The sequence below is a fragment of the Palaemon carinicauda genome, chromosome 17 (assembly GCF_036898095.1).
Source record: "Palaemon carinicauda isolate YSFRI2023 chromosome 17, ASM3689809v2, whole genome shotgun sequence".
In the NCBI taxonomy this organism is placed as follows: domain Eukaryota; kingdom Metazoa; phylum Arthropoda; class Malacostraca; order Decapoda; family Palaemonidae; genus Palaemon; species Palaemon carinicauda.
This window is the reverse complement of record NC_090741.1, coordinates 102415734-102436562: the sequence shown is the minus strand read 5'-3', so window position 1 is coordinate 102436562 and position 20829 is coordinate 102415734. Positions and strand designations below refer to the sequence as shown.

The 20829-nt window shown below is 46.1% G+C and overlaps 1 protein-coding gene across 2 annotated transcripts in view; it reads right to left on the bottom strand.

The window, feature by feature from the left end:
* LOC137656871 (uncharacterized) overlaps positions 1-20829 on the bottom strand; it is a 99996-nt gene that overhangs the window by 51420 nt on the left and 27747 nt on the right. The window contains exon 3 of one of the 2 annotated variants that reach the window (XM_068391240.1): positions 14103-14757. In XM_068391240.1, coding sequence (XP_068247341.1) covers positions 14103-14757 — 655 coding nt within the window. Of the gene's footprint in view, positions 1-14097; positions 14758-20829 lie in introns of both variants that reach the window. The other variant, XM_068391239.1, reaches the window with a different exon arrangement.

Genomic DNA, 20829 nt, shown 5'->3' with positions numbered 1-20829 from the left:
CCCGCTATGCTGCAAACAACTCAATCGAGTCTGTCAAAGGGGTAAGACCAACAACTTGACTAGACTTCAGAAACTACCTTCGCCCCATATAATAAAAACCTGCAGCCTTACTAAAACTAACCCCCTAACCTTGCAGAAATAGATATAAACTATCTATCTGGACTGAGGGAACTGTACCACAAGACGAGGTCCTCAGACAAAATGTTATTTTCCTTAGTAAAATAAATTTTTGAATATACTTACCCGATGATCATATAGCTGTCAGCTCTGCTGCCCGACAGAAAAAACCTACGGGTGGAATACGCCAGCGATCGCTATACAGGTGGGGGTGTACATCAACAGCGCCATCTGTCAAGTAGGTACTTAAGTACTCGATGTCAACATAGAACCAATTTTCTCCTCTGTCCACTGGGTCTCTATTGGGGAAGAAGGGTGGGTCCTTTAATTTATGATCATCGGGTAAGTATATTCAAAAATTTATTTTACTAAGGAAAATAACATTTTTCAATATTAAACTTACCCGATGATCATATAGCTGATTCACACCCAGGGGGGTGGGTAGAGACCAGCATTACATGTTGACATTAATATGAGCTAAGTATTCCGTATTTCATTTTAGCAGTTATTCAAAATAACAAGCATAAAATAAATACCGTATATACTCGTGTAATGTTCGACTTCGTGTAATGTTCGACCCCCCTATTTTGCCTTCAAAATCATGAATTCATCATATACCTCATGTAATGTTCGAGTCTTGATTTTGGCAGTAGGCTAGATGTCTTTTATCTCCAGCATACCATAATTACCAACAAAGTAAGGGTTATGCCTAAGTGCGATAAACAAATGTATAAAACAAATCGGAACAACACCTAAATACTAACATCTGTTTACAATAACAATTGAGTATTCAGCGTACATTTTCTAGCGAACACTTTAGTTGCAAACAGCCGATTATCATCACCGCCTAATAGCTTTCAAAAACAAGCAAACACTTCAAGTAGCAAACAAAATTAGTTCATCGTTTTGAGTAACAAATTACCATTACCGGTAATTGCAGGTAATTACGGTGATTATAATTACCCGTTATGCTAATCATTTTTTTTCCTCACAAAATATATGAATAAGAATTTACTCATAACCCATCAAGATGTCTACCAAGAAATATAAAAAATTTACTGCAAAATTCAAGCTTCAAATTATTGCAGCCGCTGTCCGCTGAAGCGACAAATAACGTTCAAGCCGTAAAAATGTTTGGAGTTACCGAAACTAGCGTTCGAACTTGGAGAAAAAAAATGTGGATTCAATTAATAAAAATTTTTGCGGTTTATTATTAATATAAATTAATATACAATACCAAGTAAAATAAAATGAGCCTTATTTTTTCATTAACCATATCACGTTATAACGTACGCAACCCGACAGTTTGCTAGCTTCATAGCTGCTGCGTTATGGTAAAGTCATTACTCCTAGCAAAAAAAAAACTATTTATGATTGTTTAGGAAATAAAATCCATGCTAATAATATGTCTGGTGTTAAATGAACATGGTTAGTACTGTATATATAGGCCTAGCCTATGTTTACCTACCAGAAGGTAACCTTATATACGTGTAAGCATAGCCTACGATTACCTACCGGTAGGTAGCATAGCCTAGGGTAATTTTCGCGTAGGCCTAGCTTACGTTTACCTACCGGTAGGCCAGAAATTTTTACTGTTTCAAATATATATCTCGTGTAATGTTCGACCCTTACTTTTTTAACTGAAAAATAGGCCTTCAAAAATCGAACATTACACGAGTATATACGGTAAGTACCTGGTAAGGAAGACGACTTGAACAATTACTCTGCCTTTTTAAGTACGTCTTCCTTACTGAGCCTCGCGATCCTCATAGGATGCTGAGTGACTCCTAGGAGCTGAAGTATGAAGGGTTGCAACCTATACTAAAGGTCCTCATCAAAACCTCTAATCTAGGCGCTTCTCAAGAAATGACTTTGACCACCCGCCAAATCAAGTAGGATGCGAAAGGCTTCTTAGCCTTCCGGACAACCCACAAATATTTCAAGAGAAAGATTAAAAAGGTTATGGAATTAGGGAATTGTAGTGGTGGAGCCCCCACCACTACTGCACTCGTTGCTACGAATGGTCCCAGAGTGTAGCAGTTCTCGTAAAGAGACTGGACATTCTTAAGATAAAAGACGCGAACACTGATTTGCTTTTCCAATAGGTTGCGTCGAATATACTTTGCAGAGATCTATTTTGTTTAAAGGCCACGGAAGTTGCGACAGCTCTAACTTCGTGTGTCCTTACCTTCAGCCAAGCTTGGTCTTCCTCATTCAGAAGGGAATGAGCTTCTCGTATTAACAGTCTGATAAAATAGGATAAAGAATTCTCTGAAACTGAACACCATAAAGCTTCAGACGGGCCTCGTAAAGGTTTTTAAAATAGAACTTAAGAGCTCTTACAGGACATAATACTCTTTCTAGTTCATTTCCAACCATACGATAAGTTTGGAATATCGAACGATATTGGTCAAGGCCGAGAAGGCAGCTCGTGTTTGGCTAGAAAACCAAGATGTAGAACATGTAGCCGTTTCGGATGAGAATCCGATGTTCTTGCTGAAGGCATGAATCTCACTGACTCTTTTAGCTGTGGTTAAGCATATCAGGAAAAGAGTCTTAAAGGTGAGATCTTTCAGGGAGGCTGATTGAAGCGGTTCGAACCTGTCTGACATAAGGAATCTTAGAACCACGTCTAAATTCCAACCAGGTGTAACCAAACGACGCTCCTTCGTGGTCTCAAAAGACTTAAGGAGGTCCTGTAGATCTTTATTGTTGGAAAGATCTAAGCCTCTGTGACGGAAGACTGATGCCAACATGCTTCTGTAACCCTTGATAGTGGGAGCTGAAAGAGATCGTTCTTTCCTCAGATATAAGAGGAAGTCAGCTATTTGAGTTACAGAGGTACTGGTCGAGGATACGGATACTGACTTGCACCAGTTTCGGAAGATTTCCCACTTCGATTGGTAGACTCTAAGGGTGGATGTTCTCCTTGCTCTAGCAATCGCTCTGGTTGCCTCCTTCGAAAAACCTCTAGTTCTCGAGAGTCTTTCGATAGTCTGAAGGCAGTCAGACGAAGAGCGTGGAGGCCTTGGAGTACCTTCTTTACGCGTGGCAGACGTAGCAGGTCCACCCTTAGGGGAAGTGTTCTGGGAACGTCTACTAGCCATCGAAGTACCTCGGTGAGTTATTCTCTCGCGGGCCAGAGGGAAGCAACTAGCGTCAACTTTGTCCCTTCGTGAGAGGCGAACTTCTGCAGTATCTTGTTGACAATCTAGAACGGAGGGAATGCATATAGATCTAGATGTGACCAATCTAGTAGGAAGGCATCTATATGAACTACTGCTGGGTCCGGGATAGGTGAGCAAAGTATTGGGAGCCTCTTGGTCATCGAGGTTGCGAAGAGATCTATGGTTGGCTGGCCCCAGGTGGCCCAAAGTCTCTTGCATACATCCTTGTGGAGGGTCCAATCTGTTGGAATTATTTGACCCTTCCTACTGAGACAATCTGCTATGACATTCAAGTTGCCTTGGATGAACCTCGTTACTAGTGAAAAGTCTAGACCTGTTGAACAGGTGAGGAGGTCTCTTGCGAACTCGTACCATGTCAGAGAGTAGATCCCTCCTTGCTTGGAGATGTACGTCAAAGCAGGGTGTTGTCCGTGTTCACCTCCACCACTTTGCCTTGAAGGAGAGACCTGAAGCTTTTCCAGGTCAGACGTACTGCCAGTAGCTTCTTTCAGTTGAAATGCATTGTCCTTTGACTCGAGTTCCATAATCCCGAGCATTCCCTACCGCCTAATGTCGCACCCCAGCCTACGTCCGATGCGTCCGAGAAGAGAACGTGGTTGGGAGTCTGAACAGTCAGGGGAAGACCCTTTCAAAGGTTGATAAAGTCCTTTCACCAATTCAGACCAGACTTTATCTTTCCGGAAACCGGGATCGAGACCGCTTCTAGCGTCTTGTCCTTTTCCAGTGAAAAGCTAGATGATACAGAAGAGGACGGAGGTGTAGTCTTCCAAGTGACCCAAATTGAACCACGGATGACAGTGTCCTAACCAGACTCATCCACAGCCTGACAGGGCAGCGTTCCTTCTTCAGCATCTTCTGGATGGATAGCAGGGCTGGGGGTTGATCGTCTTGTTCAGCAATGTCCTCATCAGAGGGTTCCTCATCCGAAACTGATGAGGAAACGGCAACGGAGTGGGCAACGTCTGACTCGCTGAATCCGGCCGCACGGGTGGATGCGTGACGGAGCCGGACACAATATCATGGTACTGCTGCACAGTCTGTGAACTGTCAACCATGGGGACGCGAGGAAGTACAGCGTCAACCCGAAACTGTCTAGACTGTCTGGGTTGTGCAGTCAACCCCCTACCGGGTTGCTGAGGTTGCCGCACTGCGTCACAACAAGTCACCTCTGTTGGTTGTTGAACGTCTTCCTAGTGACACACTGAACGTCCACAACCACCTCCGAGAGTCGCTTAACGTCAACGTGCGACTGGCAACCCACACTGGGTCGCATCGGTGGAGGGACCACCTCAACTGGCGGACGCGAGTAGGATACCTCAGCGTCAACAGGGCGCACAACCAACCGGTAGGAAGGTTGTTGGCCAGAAGGTTCTTCTCCGTAAAAAATCCTCTATCAAGGAACACAAGCTTGGACTGCATGTCTTGCAACAAAGCCCATTAGGGTCTATGGGAGCAGGTGTGGCAACAGACGGGGTTAGCGACTGAAGCGGAACCATTTACCATCCCTGGAAGCCTTGTTATGCTTCAATTAAAGTCCATAGGAGGCTAAGCAGCTTAAGGCTCCTCTCCAAATGACAGAGTCCTCAAAGGAATATCAGTAGGAGGGAGAACAGCACTTTCTCATCTACAGGAACCATGTCCGAGAAAAGCTAGGTTATCTCAGTGAGGGTCTCACTGGTGCATAAGCAGCAGAACAGAAGGCAACGTTATGTAACTGCTTGACAGTCTGTGAACTGTCAAAAACTGAACTGTCAACCACAACAGGTGCGTGAGGACATACAGCACTGGTGCATTAGTAGCAGATCAGAAGGCAACGTCATGTAACTGCTTGACAGTCTGTGAGCTGGCAACAACCAAAGCTGTGTGGGGAAGCCTCAACTCCTGACTGACTAGTCTGCTGCGGGCGAGTGGCGGTAACCACAGTGGGTTGCGGAGGCTGACACACCGTGTCAAAACACGGCAGCTTGTGGTAGCTCACGCACGGCAACGGAGTGCTCCGTGTGTCTGTGGGAGTCAGCATGCGTCTGGCAGGGTCGACTGCGCATGGGTGGAGGAGCTCTCACAACAAGAGTGTGGGAGCAGGCAGCCATGCTGGGCGCACAACAGTGGCAGGTTGTAGGCAAACAGGTGCATCGTCAACCTTCTCCGCAGTCGGAGTGTGGGAGCAGGCAACAACCAAAGCGGAGTGGTGGTGCGTGGTGGGGACTGCCGTGGGTTGCGGAAACTAACGCATCGCGTCAAAACACGGCAGCTTGACTCCACCTTCCCACTGCTGATGCGGTAGCTCACGCATGTTAACGGAGGGTGCCGCACGTCGGCTAACGTCAACATGCGTCTGGCAGGGTAGATTGCGCATCGGAGGTGGAGCTCTCCGCAGCCGGAGTGTGGGAGCAGGCAGCCTCAGCGTGAGCTGGGCGCACAACCGTGGCAGGTTGTAGGCTAACGGGAGCAGTGTCAACCTTCTCCGCACGAAACTCCTGCATAACCGCAGCTAACTGAGTCTGCATAGACTGCAGTAAAGACCACTAGGGTCTACAAAAACGGCAACAGACGGAGCTACTGTCCGTTGTGACTGAGGGTCTAAAACAGCTGGTGCGGCAACAGACGGAGTCACTGCCTGTTGCGGTACCACCTTGCCTCTCTTGGGAGGTGTGCAGTCGTCGGATGACTGCAGCGAGTCCGAACTGACCCAGTGGCTACACCTAGGACGTTGGACTTGCGCGGAAGGGACCGACTTGCACTTAAAAAGCTGCAAGATGTGGTCCATGGTTTCTTACGAGAAACCTCTTCCGCAGACGAGGAATAAATGGGCTCTCTCGTCTTTGTGTGGGTGGGGCGATCTTGGGTAGATACGCCCGAAACCACGGAGGGAAAAACGTCTGTTCGTTGATCAAGGCCTGTGGAACCCATAAGTCGTTCGACATTACTTCTCCCCTGGGCTTGGGAGCTTGTAAGAGGTCCCGGACTAGGTGAACGACTGGCACGAACAGACGAACCCTCGGACGCAACACTGTAACACTTTGCGCATATCACTTTATCACTATAGATTTTCTGTTTTGCACTTATTTCACTGAAATCGAAACTTTAACTGATTTCTACCTGAAACACGCAATCCTATCCTTCATTAAAAGGTAGTAATTGCGAAAACCGTCTTACAATGCAACAGAAAAACATAAATAAAGATAAAGAATTCAGTGGCTGGAAAAGAGACTAAACACTAGATCAAATAAACTACGTTTACAATCTCTCACCGCACAAAGCCTGGGAACAAGAATAAAACCCTAGAAACGTTTTACCTTCTTCCCCTACAGCGACTAGGGAGGAGAGTAAAAAACGAGAACAACGTTACCCGCTTGAACGAAACGTTTATTCTCCTCTCTCTCCCTCCGTCTCTATCTCTCTCTCTCTTCTCTCTTGATTTCGCACCTGAGAGAGGAGCCCATTATATATCGTTAAAACATGTTATTTGCTAAAGGAAAAAACTGAAAGGTTTTCCAAATAAAAAGTTCCTTTAATTTAGAATTTAAACCATTTAAGCTAAGAAAGAATGAACAAAACGCTAGAATCGGTTTACTCTTACTGCAAAGTGAAACCGTGATACACTCTCTCTCTATCGTAACGATAGAGCGCATGTTGAACGTTCTGAACGTCAACAACTGCGTAGACTAAAAAACTAAACGTTAGTTCATCTTTGAAAACAGTACGAGACTATCAAAGAAATTCTTTCATAAAACATTAAAATTAAAAAAGTATTAAATTCTTTAAAGGTTAAATACGATATAACGGGCTCAATGTTAATTAACTTCGGTTCCAAGTTAGGACCGCCTACTATTAGGAAAGGTCGCATATAAACAAACATAAAAATTTATTTTTTATAAGTTTATAATAAATGGAAAGTTAATCGAAGAGGCCTATAAAGGCGGAGAGATATAAAATAAATAGATCTATAACGTGTTAAGCAAAATTACCAAAAACCTAAACACACTTCCGTCTAAGGGAAGGGTCGGCCATTTAAAAGTGAAAGAGAGTCCATACTCTCTTCGTCACCATAATTAAATCTATCCAAAACGAGTTCAAGTTTTGAAATGAAGAAAAAACCCCTGCATAGCGAAAGCTCAAAACTGGAATAGTGTACTTCACCAAATCGTTGTGAAAACAAATCCAGTTAGGACGGCGTATTTAGTAGGTCTTGCCAGTGGCACGACAGAGAGAAAATTGGTTCTATGTTGCCATCGAATACTTAAGTACCTACTTGACAGATGGCGCTATTGATGTACACCCCCACCTGTATAACGATCGCTGGCGTATTCCGCCCGTAGGTTTTTTCTGTCGGGCAGCAGAGCTGACAGCTATATGATCATCGGGTAAGTTTAATATTGAAAAAATAAAAACACAAACCTTCATACATGCATACAAACTAAGGTTGAGTGGGGGTAATAACTCCTTTGCCTAATACAGAAGCCACAGCTATGTATGGGCCCAAGGTATAACACTTATCATAGTCTACTCTCACCTCTCTGAGGTAATGAGAAGCGAAGACAGAGTTGCTCCTCCAGAACGTTGCGTCCATGATTTGCCTAAGTGACATATTTTTCTGATATGCCAGTGATGTAGCAATGGCTCTCACTTCGTGAGCCCGTACTTTCAACAGGGCGAAGTGTTCTTCCTCACATAAGAGGTGGGCTTCCCTAATAATTTCCCTTTGACAGGGGTTTTTGAGGATCCTTCACTGAACACCATAACGAGTTGGATGCACCCCTCACATTCTTAGTGTGGGCCAAATAAGCCTTGAGGGACCTAACTGGGCAGAGGAGTCTTTCCTGCTCCTGACCCACTAAGTTCGTGAGGTTAGGGACCTCAAACGTCCTAGGCCAGGGTTTCGAAGGGTTCTCGTTCTTGGCGAGAAAGTCGAACCTTAAGGCTCAAACCGCTCCATTTTGATTGAAGCCTACACGCTTCTCAATCGCCTGGACCTCGCTGACCCTTTTGGCAGTTGCTAGAGTCATAAGGAAGATGGTTTTCTTTGTTATATCTCGAAGAGAGGCTTGCGAGATAGGTTCAAATTTCTTGGATCACAGAAACTTGAACACCACATCCATGTTCCACGATGGGGGTCTTAATTGTACCTGTTTCGTCGTCTCAAAAGACCTAATGAGGTCCTGCAAATCTTTATCTTGAGACAACTCTAGGCCTCTATGCCTAAAGACGGTTGAAAGCATACTCCTGTATCCTTTGATGGTAGGTACAGCCAGCTTAGCATCCTGTCTGAGGTACAATAAAAAGTCTGCAATCTGGCTCATAGAGGTAGTGGTCGAGGAAATCTTGTGCCGCCTGCACCAAGCTCTAAAGGTCTCCCACTTAGACTGGTAGACTCTTTGTGAAGAGATCCTTCTTACTCTGGCAATAGCTTTCGCCGCTTGTGCCGAAAAGCCTCGAGATCTAACGAGCTTCTCGACAGTCTGAAGGCAGTCAGTTTGAGAGCAAGGGGGTTTTGATGATATCTCTCAAAGTGGGGCTGTCTGAGAAGATCTGGACTTGCCAGGAGTCTTCTTGGGAAGTCCATCAGCATGCCCACCACTTCGGTGAACCATTCCCTTGCAGGCCAGAATGGAGCCACTAGGATCATTCGTCCCGAATCGAGGAGAGCTAATTTTCTGATGATCAGATTGATGATTTTGAACAGGGGAAACGCATACATGTCCATCCCCGTCCAATTCATCAAGAAGGCGTCCACTGCTACCGGTTCCTTGTCCGGTACTAGGGAGCAGTAGTTGGGGATCCTCTTGTTCAAGTTGGAGGCGAAAAGGTCTATTACAGGTCTGCCCCACAACTTCCAGAGGCTCTGACAGACATGCGGGTTGAGAGTCCACTCTGTGGGAAGAACTTGTCCCTTCCTGCTGAGCATGTCTGCCCTGATGATTCTTTGCCCTTGAACAAACCTCGTCAACAGCAGAGTCCTGTTCTCGCTCGCCCAAAGGAGAAGCTCTCTCGCTGTTCTGAACAGAGAGAGGGAGTGAGTTCCCCCTTGTTTCCTGATGTACGCGAGAGCTGTGTTGTCTGAATTAATCTCCACAGTCTTCCCTGACACCGAGGTTCCAAAGGCCTTTAGTCCCAACAGAATTGCCATCAACTCCTTTCTGTTGATATGCCAACTGACCTGACTTCCTTCCCAAACACCTGAGACCTCCTTGTTCCCTAGTGTTGCTCCCCAGCCTGACTCCGACGCGTCTGAGAATAACACTAGGTCGGGGTTCTTCTTGTACAAGGAGATCCCTTCTCCTAACAGAGCTGGGTCCAGCCACCACATCAAAAGATCCTTGATCTCTGTCAGAATGGGAAAAGAAAAGGAGTCCTCCTGGGTCTTCCTGTTCCATACCTTTGCGAGGAAGTGTTGCAGAGGTCTTAGGTGCAGTCTCCCCAACGAGACAAACTGCTCTAGGGAGGATAGAGTTCCCAGCAAACTCATCCACTCCTTCGCTGAGCATTCCTGCTTCTTTAAAATAATCCTCTGATTTTCTCTAGGCACCTGGTCTGCCTTTCCTGGGAGGGAGAAGCCCAAAAAAGAACTGAATTCAGAACTATCCCCAAATACAGAATAGTCTGATTCGGTTCGGTCTGAGACTTCTCCCTGTTGATGATGAGTCCCAGGTCCTGAGTCATTGTATACGTCTTCTGTAGGTCCTCCAGACATTTTTCTTTCGACTGTGATCGGATCAGCCAGTCGTCCAGATAGAAGGATACCCTTATCCCCTCCTGATGTAACCAGCCTGCCATGTTCGCCATTAGCCTGGTGAAAACTTGAGGAGCCGTGCTGAAACCAAAGCAAAGTGCCCTGAATTGAAAGCACTTGCCCTGAATCACAAATCTCAGATATTTCCTTGAAGTCAGATGAATGGGGACGTGAAAATAAGCGTCCTGCAGGTCGAGAGATACCATCCAGTCGCCTGGACGAACTGCTGCCAGCACGGACTGGGTCGTCTCCATGGAGAACTTTGTTTTCTCCACGAAGGCGTTCAGAAAGCTGACATCTAGGACTGGTCTCCATCCACCCGAGTTCTTGGGAACCAGAAACGGGCGATTGTAAAAGCCTGGGGAGGTAAGGTCCCGAACTGGCTCTATTGCTCCCTTGATCAACATCTGGTCGACTAGCTCCAGAAGAGCCTCATGTTTCCCCGCGTCGGCGTACTGAGCCACTAAGGCTAGGGGAGTGTCTGAGAGAGGAGGCTTATTCAAAAAGGGGATCTTGTAACCTTCCTTGATGATAGAGAGGGACCAGGTGTCCACCCCTCTCCTCTTCCAAGACTGCCAAAAATGAGACAGTCTTGCCCCTACTGTTGTCTGGAGGACTTCCATCTCATTTCTTGGATCGGGGCCTTAACGCACCTCTGCTGGTCCTTGGCCCTGACTCTTGTCTTCTCCCCCTGAAATCCGCTCTCGAGGAAGCCCTACTCCGAAAAGGCTGCTGGAACTTCTTCTCTTCCTTCTTCAGAGGAGCAGGAGCAACAGGCAAAGGCTTTCTAGCAGACCGAGATAAAAGGTCCTGAGTAGCCTTTTGTGCCAGAGAAAGGGAGATATCTCTGACCAGAGCTTCGGGAAAGAGATGGTGTGAGAGGGGCGTAAAGCAGCTCCGACTTCTGGGCAACAGTCACCAATCTAGAGGTGAAGGAGCACAACAGGGCCCTCTTCTTCAAGAACCCTGCTGAGAAAAGGGAAGCCAACTCATTAGGCCCATCCCTTAGAGCTTTGTCCATGCAGGACAAGATACTCGTCAGATCCTTTGTGCCTTCCAAAAGTTCTGTCTTCCTGGCCAGAGACCTGAGAGACCAGTCTAGGAAGCTAAAAACCTCGAAAACCCTGAAAATTCCCTTGACGAGGTGATCAAGCTCCGACATGGACCACATCACCTTAGCAGAGTTCAGAGCATGTCTTCTTCCCGAGTCCACAAGAGCAGAGAAGTTGCCTTGGGAGGAGGCAGGCACTCCGAGACCCAAAGGTTCCCCTATCTCATAACACATACCAGCCTTGGAAGCGAGCCGAGATGGTGGGAGAGAAAAGGTGTTCTTGACCGCTTGCCTCCGTTCCTTCATCCAATCACCCGCCTTAGCGAGTGCTTTCCTGGCAGAAATTGAAAGTTTCATTTTGATGAAGGCCGAATGCTTCGTAGCCTTCTTCCTGGAGAATTGTGACTCAGGAGAACGAGGCGCCGAAGGTTGGAATTCCTCCCCATATAGTTCTAAAAGGGAGCGAGACAGAACCTTATAGTCACTAGCAGAGTTGGTAGGTTTCTCTTCCTCTTCCGATACATCATCGAGGTCCTGATCAAGGTCAACATCTTGAAGAAGTGGGCTGCAAGCAGCCTGGCACCGAGAGCTGCTTGCGTCCTGGCGCCGAGCGTAGGTGTCGTCCCGGCACCTAGAGAAGAAAGCGTCCTGGCGCCGAGCGCTGCTATCATCCTGGCAGCGAGAAGAGGTATCGTCCTGATGACGAGAAGCGGTATCGTCCTGATAAGGCAGGCTGCATTCGTCCTGATAAGGCAGGCTGCATTCGTCCTGATAAGTCAGGCTGCATTCGTCCTGATAATGCAGGCTGCATTCGGCCTGCTGCCTAAAACGCGAGGCGGAATCGTCCTGGAGCTTCGAGCTAGAAGAGGAATCGTCCTGGCTCCGAGGGCAAGAGGCAGTATCGTCCTGGCGCCGAGAGCGAGAGGAAGTAACGTCCTGGCATTACGCCGATGAAGAGGGTGTGCGTTGTCGTACGGCCGACGAAGTGTGCAGAGGTTTCTTTGGAGAGTTACTTCGTTCCCTCTTAGAAGAAGATCTCTTAACTGGCAAAGAGACATCCTTACGTCTGTCGGACTGGGAAGGAGGGCGGCTGAAAGCTTGCACTAGCGATGAAAGCTGTTCCTGCATAACAGCCATGAAAGCTTTAGCAACTTCTACTGGTTCTCGCGGTTCCGAAGGAGGCAGCTGTTTGGAAGCGCTGGCAGTAGAAGCAGGAAGTTTATCAGGTTTAACAGGGCTAAGGACTCTCCGTTTCGTCCTCTTAACAGGAACAACATCGAAGTCGTCCTCAGAAGGTTAAGGTTCTCGGTTACTCGAACCGGGAGAGGGAGAGCGAGACTGCACATCCCGGTCCCACCGTTTCTTCGTCGGTCTTGATTCGTATTGCCACTTGCGTCTGGGAGAAGGATTTGGTGAAGACACAAACGTATCCGACCGGCCTTTTCTACGGCGGTCAAGAGCAGCCTGGTAGGTCACAACAGGACTGTCTGAGGCGACGACTGACCGAGGATAAGCACCTCTCACACCCTTTCGGCTTTCGACGTACCTTCTCCCTTGGTCCTAGGAGCTTGGTAAAGGTCTAGACCTAGGGGTATGACAGGTTCGATCAGCCGCCACCTCCACTGCACTTTCACAAGCACTAATATCACTTTCACCCTTACCTTTAAAGGCAGCAAGTTGTAATTTAATGGCCTCCAACTCAGCAGCCATCCTGGCATACCGAGGGTCATCTGCAGTCGCAGATCCTGTAGATGGGGCAGGAGTTACTACCTTCGGGGAAGGAACAACTTCCAAAGAGGTAACAATTAAAGGGTCAATAGATAAATCTAAACTAGCTTCACTAGAAGATTTTGACTTTGATTTAGCTCTCCTAACTCTATCGCATTCCTTGCACCTATTATTAAGTGCACATTCAAACCCCCTGCAACCCATACAAACTGTGTGAGGGTCAACCGACACTTTCGGTAACCTCACCTTGCATACATCACTTGCACATACACGAATATGAAGTTTTTCCCTCATGATAAACAAAGCAAAAAAAACAAAAATAATAACAAAACACAATTGCCAAATCCCAAAACAGTGTACTTCACCAAACGAAGTCCAAAACAGCGATGTAGGGAAATCGATTCGAAAAACTCTTAATGGCGGACCAACGATGTTGTCGATCTGGCCGGCAAAGATAATCTGAGGAACAGAAAACGGGAATGATTCCAGGTACCACCCTGTAAGGGTTGTTAACCACCTAACCGCACAACCACCACAAGGCGGTTGCCGCGATTTTTGAATAAATTCTGCCGGAAGTCAGAGACTTAAGCTATATATATATATCTGCCAGGTAAGTACTATTCATAAAAATCTCCAATGTAGATCCAAGTTCTCCCTGCTCTTAAAGCATACTCCCAAGGATCAATCTATGAGTGTACAGTATATTCAAGTTTCATTGAAAGTCCAACCCGATGAGGAATGAAAAGTGCAAAACAGTCTTTCCTGCACTCTCTTAGGTGCTACCAAAAAGGATGCCACAGATTTAGCTTCTCTGCTCCTCAAAATATAACGGCCTTTAATGGGAGGCCTATATTTGCAATCAGTAAATGGGGATAACTGCAAACAACACTGCCCAATAAGGGCAGAAAGAGTGGTTCTATTGCAGGTTTACCGATAAACTGATGCAGTGTCCAATTTACACTTGCAATTCTGCTTCGTTTCATTATCAACATAAAGCCAAATCAATCATTCAGACTAAAAAGTACGAGAAAAAGATTAAAAGTCCTTAGATAGGACACAACAGTATGACCATACTCGTTGTGGACAGATGAAATTGAAAAGCCTTTGACAGGGAAGTGGGTGGAGCTACCAGCCCGCACTCACCACCTATTGTTACCTACCTCATTAAAGATTTCAACAGCTGTTCAAGCTCTGCTGCAGATATTTCCCATTTTAGAGGACGAAAGGTTAGTATACACATAGGAACAACATAATAAGCACATTAAACATCCAAGATTTCTTGCCTTACAAAACGTCAAATGAACAGCCATCTGAAAGTCGAGCTCCTCTTGAAGTTCTCTGGCACACCTCTCATTCTCTTCTGTCACTGTGCCTCGGTATGCCTGTGGACAACCTCTTGTGTTCACCACAGTACTTCCTGCCAATGCATGTGTAACTGGATGCCTTCTCTCAAGCATCCTAGGCACTCCTGGCATATGTTGGGTGTGTTCGCTGCATTCACTACGAATACTAGCCGACCTTCTGAGCGGTCGAGGAGGGCTCATGCCATATGCTTCTGCAGAAAAACCAAACATCTGCTGAGGGTATTGGTCACTTCTGGCACTTGCTGTTCTTCTCAACTGACGAGAAGGACTCAATCTAAGAGCCTCTGCTTGAGCCCTGTGATGTGGTGGATTTCCTGGTCTCTCAGGAGACTGGTAAACATATTCTGTTCGACCACTTGTGCTTCCTGATCTTCTTAAATGTCGCAAGGGACTAGCACTCATTAAATCTACAGGGGGTGGATCAGAGCATCTCCTACTTGAAGGTTGCGATCTATGCTGGGGTAAGGGTACATCCTCTGCTCTACCTTGGAGACTACCTTGCTTCTCCTGCTTGGCTTGCTCTAGGTTAAGCACTACATAATTCACAGGCAGTGAAGATACTGGCTGGATGGCATTGGGCTGCAAAAAGAAAAAAAGTGTATGAACATTACTATAGTTCCTTTTTAATTAACTTCCTGAATAAAATTTCAGTCAAATTCTGACAAAAATATGTAAATGAGCAAATTATATCTTGAAATTGTGAGTACTAGTTATCAACAATATGTGATCCTACATCAATTACTATACATTAATTGTAATTATACTACAGTAATAACACGGAGATCAAATGGCCCTTAACTCAAATTATTAGTCATGCAAAGGGATCTGAGCCAGTTTATGAGTACTTTAGCTGTTACCCCATTCAGATCTGCAAAACATTATTACGTCAACTTTCTGATGCATTTAATTCATCATAATGTTTATCCATAAACAATGGCAAAAGAGGACAGGTCTTCAGAGGAGGCGGAGGGAAGGGACACTGCTCCTAGTTCAGTGATGAAAAAATATCACCAATGCAAAGCAGTAGCCAACAGAGCAGGTGATATTTATAATATTTAATATATATCTCTTAAAATGGATGTAAAAACAATCCCCTCTTCATTAGTTTTTAGTAAAGAGATCTTAAAGTTAATTATATTTAGTGAAAGAAAAAAGCAAGGAAAAGAAAGAACCCCAGAAGGGCAGTTACCCAACCTTTACATAAACACTAACATCACCTTCTCCCCTCCTAACACCTTCCACTTGAGCCACCCATTTTCCTCACTGCATGTAAAGTGAAATTCAAAGTTCATTTATTACATATTTTTCATTTATTTTATTAAGTATAACTTTTTATTGATTTTGGTATGCTTTTATGTATTACACTATAATTCCATATTGTAAACTTTGTGCAAAATTGGCAAATAATAGGAGCATTCTCAAGTGGGGAACCAATAGCCTAAATGCTATAGTATTTCCCTTTATTCTTATGGGGGATAATTGATTTGGTTCTTGAACTAGGTTTTGGAACAAATTATGTTCAATCTACATGGTACCAATGTACTTTTTAAAGCATCTAAGAACTGCCAAAATGAAAATAAGAAGTATCAGAATTCCCATCCATCAAAAATTCATTGGCCCTAAAATAACAAAATTGCCAAAAGAAGACTTAAGATTGACAAAAAGGTGCATACACAGACTTGACATTATTCAAAAGTAATTTCTTAATCAAAGCTCACCACACGGACAAATATAGATAACAACATTCTGCACATTAATATTTATCTAGAGTTCACTGGAAGCTTTTAAATGTATGTTGTTCTTTTCTGATGCAATTTACAGTATTTATACAACATAAAAACTGAAAAACAAAAAAAATAATAATTTAAGAGTAATTTGTATCTTTCCTAACTATACAAACCTTAGTCTTTTAATAGGAGTGTAATTTCAGCGATGCTGGAAAACTCTGCTGTTAAAATCATAACAAGGTGTCAGTAATTACAAGCAGGCAGCGAGGAAGCCCCGCCCCATTACCACTGCCAGCTTACCGAGTACCCTCTTTGACCTTTACCTATGCTTCTGTACGGCACGTGCTTCTACATGCTTGCACACTATAACTATTGTTTTTTAAATATGATATTTTGATTATAAAATAAATTTTTGAATATACTTACCCGGTGAATATATAATAGCTGACGTCTCGGACGGCTCGACAGATACCAAAAAACTCGCGAGCGATCGCCGTGAAGGTTGCGGGTGTGACCACCAGCGCCGACTATCGGCCAGATACCGCATATACTTGTCAAGGTCTCCAGTTCTTCTCAGTCCGCTGGGTCTCTATCGGGGAGGAAGGGAGGGCCTTTAATTTATATATTCACCGGGTAAGTATATTCAAAAATTTATTTTATAATCAAAATATCATTTTTCAATATTAAACTTAGCCGGTGAATATATAATAGCTGATTCACACCCATGGTGGTGGGTAGAGACCAGTATTAATGCAATAAAGGCGTATATGCTCATGAGTTTTTGACAATTATATCATAACAAAATCCACTTAAATATAGGTACCTGGTAAGGAAGCTGACTCTGACGATTACTCTGCCTTATTAGTCCGCTTTCCTCACGAAGCCCAGCGATCCTCTTAGGATGCTGAAAGACTCCCAGGAGCTGTTATATCCAGGGCGACCACCCATACAACAGGACCTCATCAATACCCTTAATCTGGGCGCTCTCAAGAAACGACATTTGACCACCCGCCAAATCAAACAGGATGCGAAAGACTTCCTAGTCTTCCGTACAACCCAAGACAAGATTAAAAACATTTCAAGAGAAGATTAAAAGGATATTGGGATTAAGGGAATGTAGTGGTTGAACCCTCACCCACTACTGCACTCGCTGCAACGAATGGACCCAGGGTGTAGCAGTCCTCATAAAGAGTCTGGACGTCTTTTAAGTAAAATGAAGCGAACACCGACTTGCTCCTCCAAAAGGTCGCGTCCATAATACTTCGCAGAGACCTGTTTTGCTTAAAAGCCACCGAAGTTGCTATCGCTCTCACTTCGTGCGTCTTGACCTTAAGTAAACAACGATCTTTCTCACTTAAATGAGAATGTGCCTCCCGGATTAAAAATCTAATAAAGTACGATAAAGCATTTTTAGACATGGGCAATGAGGGCTTCTTAACGGAGCACCATAAGGCCTCAGACCCACCTCGTAAAGGTTTAGTACGAGCTAAATAAAACTTAAGAGCTCTAACTGGGCACAGTACTCTTTCAACCTCGTTGCCTACGATTTCTGACAGGCAAGGTATATCAAAAGATTTAGGCCAAGGACGAGAAGGCAGTTCATTCTTGGCCAAAAAACCAAGTTGAAGCGAACATGTGGCTTTATCTGTAGAGAAGCCGATGTTTCTACTAAAGGCATGGATCTCACTGACCCTTTTAGCCGAAGCCAAGCACACCAAAAAAAGCGTCTTTAGGGTGAGATCCTTCAGGGAGGCTGAATGCAATGGCTCAAACCTGTCGGACATCAGGAACCTTAGGACCACGTCTAAGTTCCAAGCCGGAGTTGACATACGACGCTCCTTAGAGGTCTCGAAGGACTTACGGAGATCTTGGAGATCTTTATTATTTGACAGATCCAAGCCTCTATGTCTGAACACAGAAGCCAACATGCTCCTGTAGCCCTTAATAGTGGGAGCAGAGAGGGAGCGAATATTTCTCAGATGCAGGAGAAAGTCTGCAATTTGGGCTACAGAGGTACTGGAAGAGGAAATAGAGGATGACTTGCACCAATCTCTAAAGACCTCCCACTTCGACTGGTAGACCTTGATAGTAGATGATCTCCTAGCCCTCGCGATCGCTCTGGCTGCCTCATTCGAAAATCCTCGAGCTCTTGAGTGTCTTTCGATAGTCTGAAGGCAATCAGACAAAGCACGGGGAGGCTTTGATGAAGACTCTTTACGTAGGGCCGCCGTAAGAGATCCATCCTTAAAGGTAGACTCCTTGGAACGTCTACCAGCCATTGAAGTACCTCTGTGAACCACTCTCTCGCGGGCCAGAGGGGAGCAACCAACGTCAACCTTGTCCCTTTGTGAGAGGCGAACTTCTGCAGAACCCTGTTGATGATCTTGAACGGCGGGAATGCGTACGCGTCCAGGTGAGACCAGTCCAGCAGAAAGGCATCTATGTGGGCCGCCTCTGGATCTGGGACTGGAGAGCAATAGGTCGGGAGCCTTTTGGTCAAAGAGGTCGCAAAGAGGTCTATGGTGGGCTGACCCCAAGTCATCCAAAGACTCTTGCACACGTCCTTGTGGAGGGTCCATTCTGTGGGGATCACCTGACCTCTCCGACTGAGACAGTCCGCCAAGACATTCAACTTCCCCTGGACGAACCTTGTCAACAGTGAGATGCCTCGATCCTTTGACCAGATGAGGAGGTCCCTTGCGATGACGAACAGTGTGTGTGGGAGTGAGTGCCTCCTTGCTTGGAGATGTACGCCAAGGCTGTGGTGTTGTCCGCATTCACTTCTACCACTTTGTTTCGGAGAAGACTCTCGAAACTCGTCAAGGCCAATGAACAGCCAACAGCTCTTTGCAATTGATGTGAAGGCTCCTCTGATCCGACGTCCAAAGACCCGAACATTCCAGACCGTCCAGAGTCGCTCCCCAACCCAAATCCGACGCGTCTGAGAATAACACGTGGTTTGGGTTCTTGACCGCCAGGGACAGACCCTCTCGAAGACTTATGTTGCTGTTCCACCAGTTCAGGCACGTCTTTACTGGCTCGGAGATCGGGATTGAAACAGTTTCCAAAGTCTTGCTCTTGTCCCAATGTGAGTCTAGATGGAACTGGAGAGGGCGAAGGTGAAGTCTCCCTAGCGAGATAAATTGTTCCAGGGATGACAGAGTCCCTAGGAGGCTCATCCAACTTCTCACTGAGCAACGGTCTTTTCTCAGCATGAGGCGGACTTTGAGCAAGGCTTGATCTATCCTGGTGGCAGACGGAAAAGCCCGAAAAGCTAGACTGCGAATCTCCATCCCCAAATAGAGAATCGTTTGGGAGAGATTCAGTTGAGACTTCTCTAAGTTCACTAACAGTCCCAACTCCTTTGCAAGATCCAACGTCCATTAAAGGTCCTGCAGACAGCGATGACGGGACGACGCTCTGAGTAGCCAGTCGTCCAGGTACAGGGAGGCTCAAATCCCCGATAAATGAAGAAATTTTGCCACATTTCTCATGAGCCTCGTAAAAACAAGAGGAGCAGGGCTGAGGCCGAAGCACAGTGCTCGGAACTGGTACACCACATTCCTGTATACAAACCTCAGATACGGTTGAGAATCCGGGTGTATAGGAATGTGGAAGTACGCATCCTGCAGGTCGAGAGAGACCATCCAGTCTCCCTCTCTGACCGCTGCTAGGACGGACTTCGTGGTCTCCATCGTAAATTTTGTTTTGACAACAAAAACGTTGAGCGCACTGACATCCAGCACTGGCCTCCAACCTCCTGTATGCTTTGGGACTAGGAAGAGACGGTTGTAAAATCCCGGTGATTGAAGGTCCGAGACTTTCACCACCGCTCCCTTCTCTAGCAACTGAGACACCTGCTGTTGTAGTGCCTGTCTCCTTGACTCCTCTCGATACCTGGGAGAGAGGTCTAAAGGAACTGTTACTAGAGGAGGTCTCCGTACAAAAGGTATTTTGTACCCCTCCTTGAGCAACAACACAGACTCTCGGTCTGCACCCCTCTTCTCCCAGGCCTGCCAGAAGTTGTTCAGTCTGGCCCCTACCGCTGTCGGAGGACGTGGGCAGTCAGACTCTGCCACGGGAGGACTTGGATCCTCTCCTCTTGCCTCTTTTACTGTCGGCACGAGCGCCTCCCCTACTGGGGGCTTTGCCACGAAAGGGCGGGATAAACCTCGTAGCTGGGGTATCGAGCTTGGGTCTTACGACATAAGACGATGAAGGAGCAGCCTTGCGCGCCGACGTAGCCATCAGGTCGTGGGTATCCTTCTGCACCAGAGAAGCCGCAATATCCTTGATCAACTGCTGAGGAAACAAGGCAGATGACAACGGGGCAAAGAGAAGCTCCGACCTTTGGCAGGGAGTTACTCCTGCCGAAAGGAACGAGCAAAGAGTCTCCCTCTTTTTAAGGACTCCTGCCGTAAAGGTAGCGGCGAGCTCATTAGAGCCATCACGGATGGCTTTGTCCATGCAGGACATAATAAGCACGGAAACATCACGGTCGGCCGAAGAGATCTTCCTGCTCAAGGCTCCCAGCGACCAATCTAAGAAGTTAAAAACTTCGAAGGCCCTGTAAACCCCTTCGAGGAGATGATCAAGGTCCGAAGAGGACCAGTAAACTTTAGAGCGTCTCATGGCCAGGCGACGGGGAGAGTCTACGAGGCTTGAGAAGTCTCCCTGGGCAGAGGCAGGAACTCCCAAGCCGAGAACTTCTCCCGTGTCATACCAGACGCTCGCTCTAGAAGCCAGTTTAAAAGGGGGGAAAGCAAAGGCTGTCTTCCCCAAACTCCTCCTGGTGATCAACCAATCGCCTAGCAAACGCAAAGCTCTCTTAGAAGAGCGAGAGAGCACTAGCTTAGTAAACGACAGCGTCAAAGTAGCTAGGCCTAGCGTAAACTCTGACGGAGGCGAACAAGGAGCAGCAGTT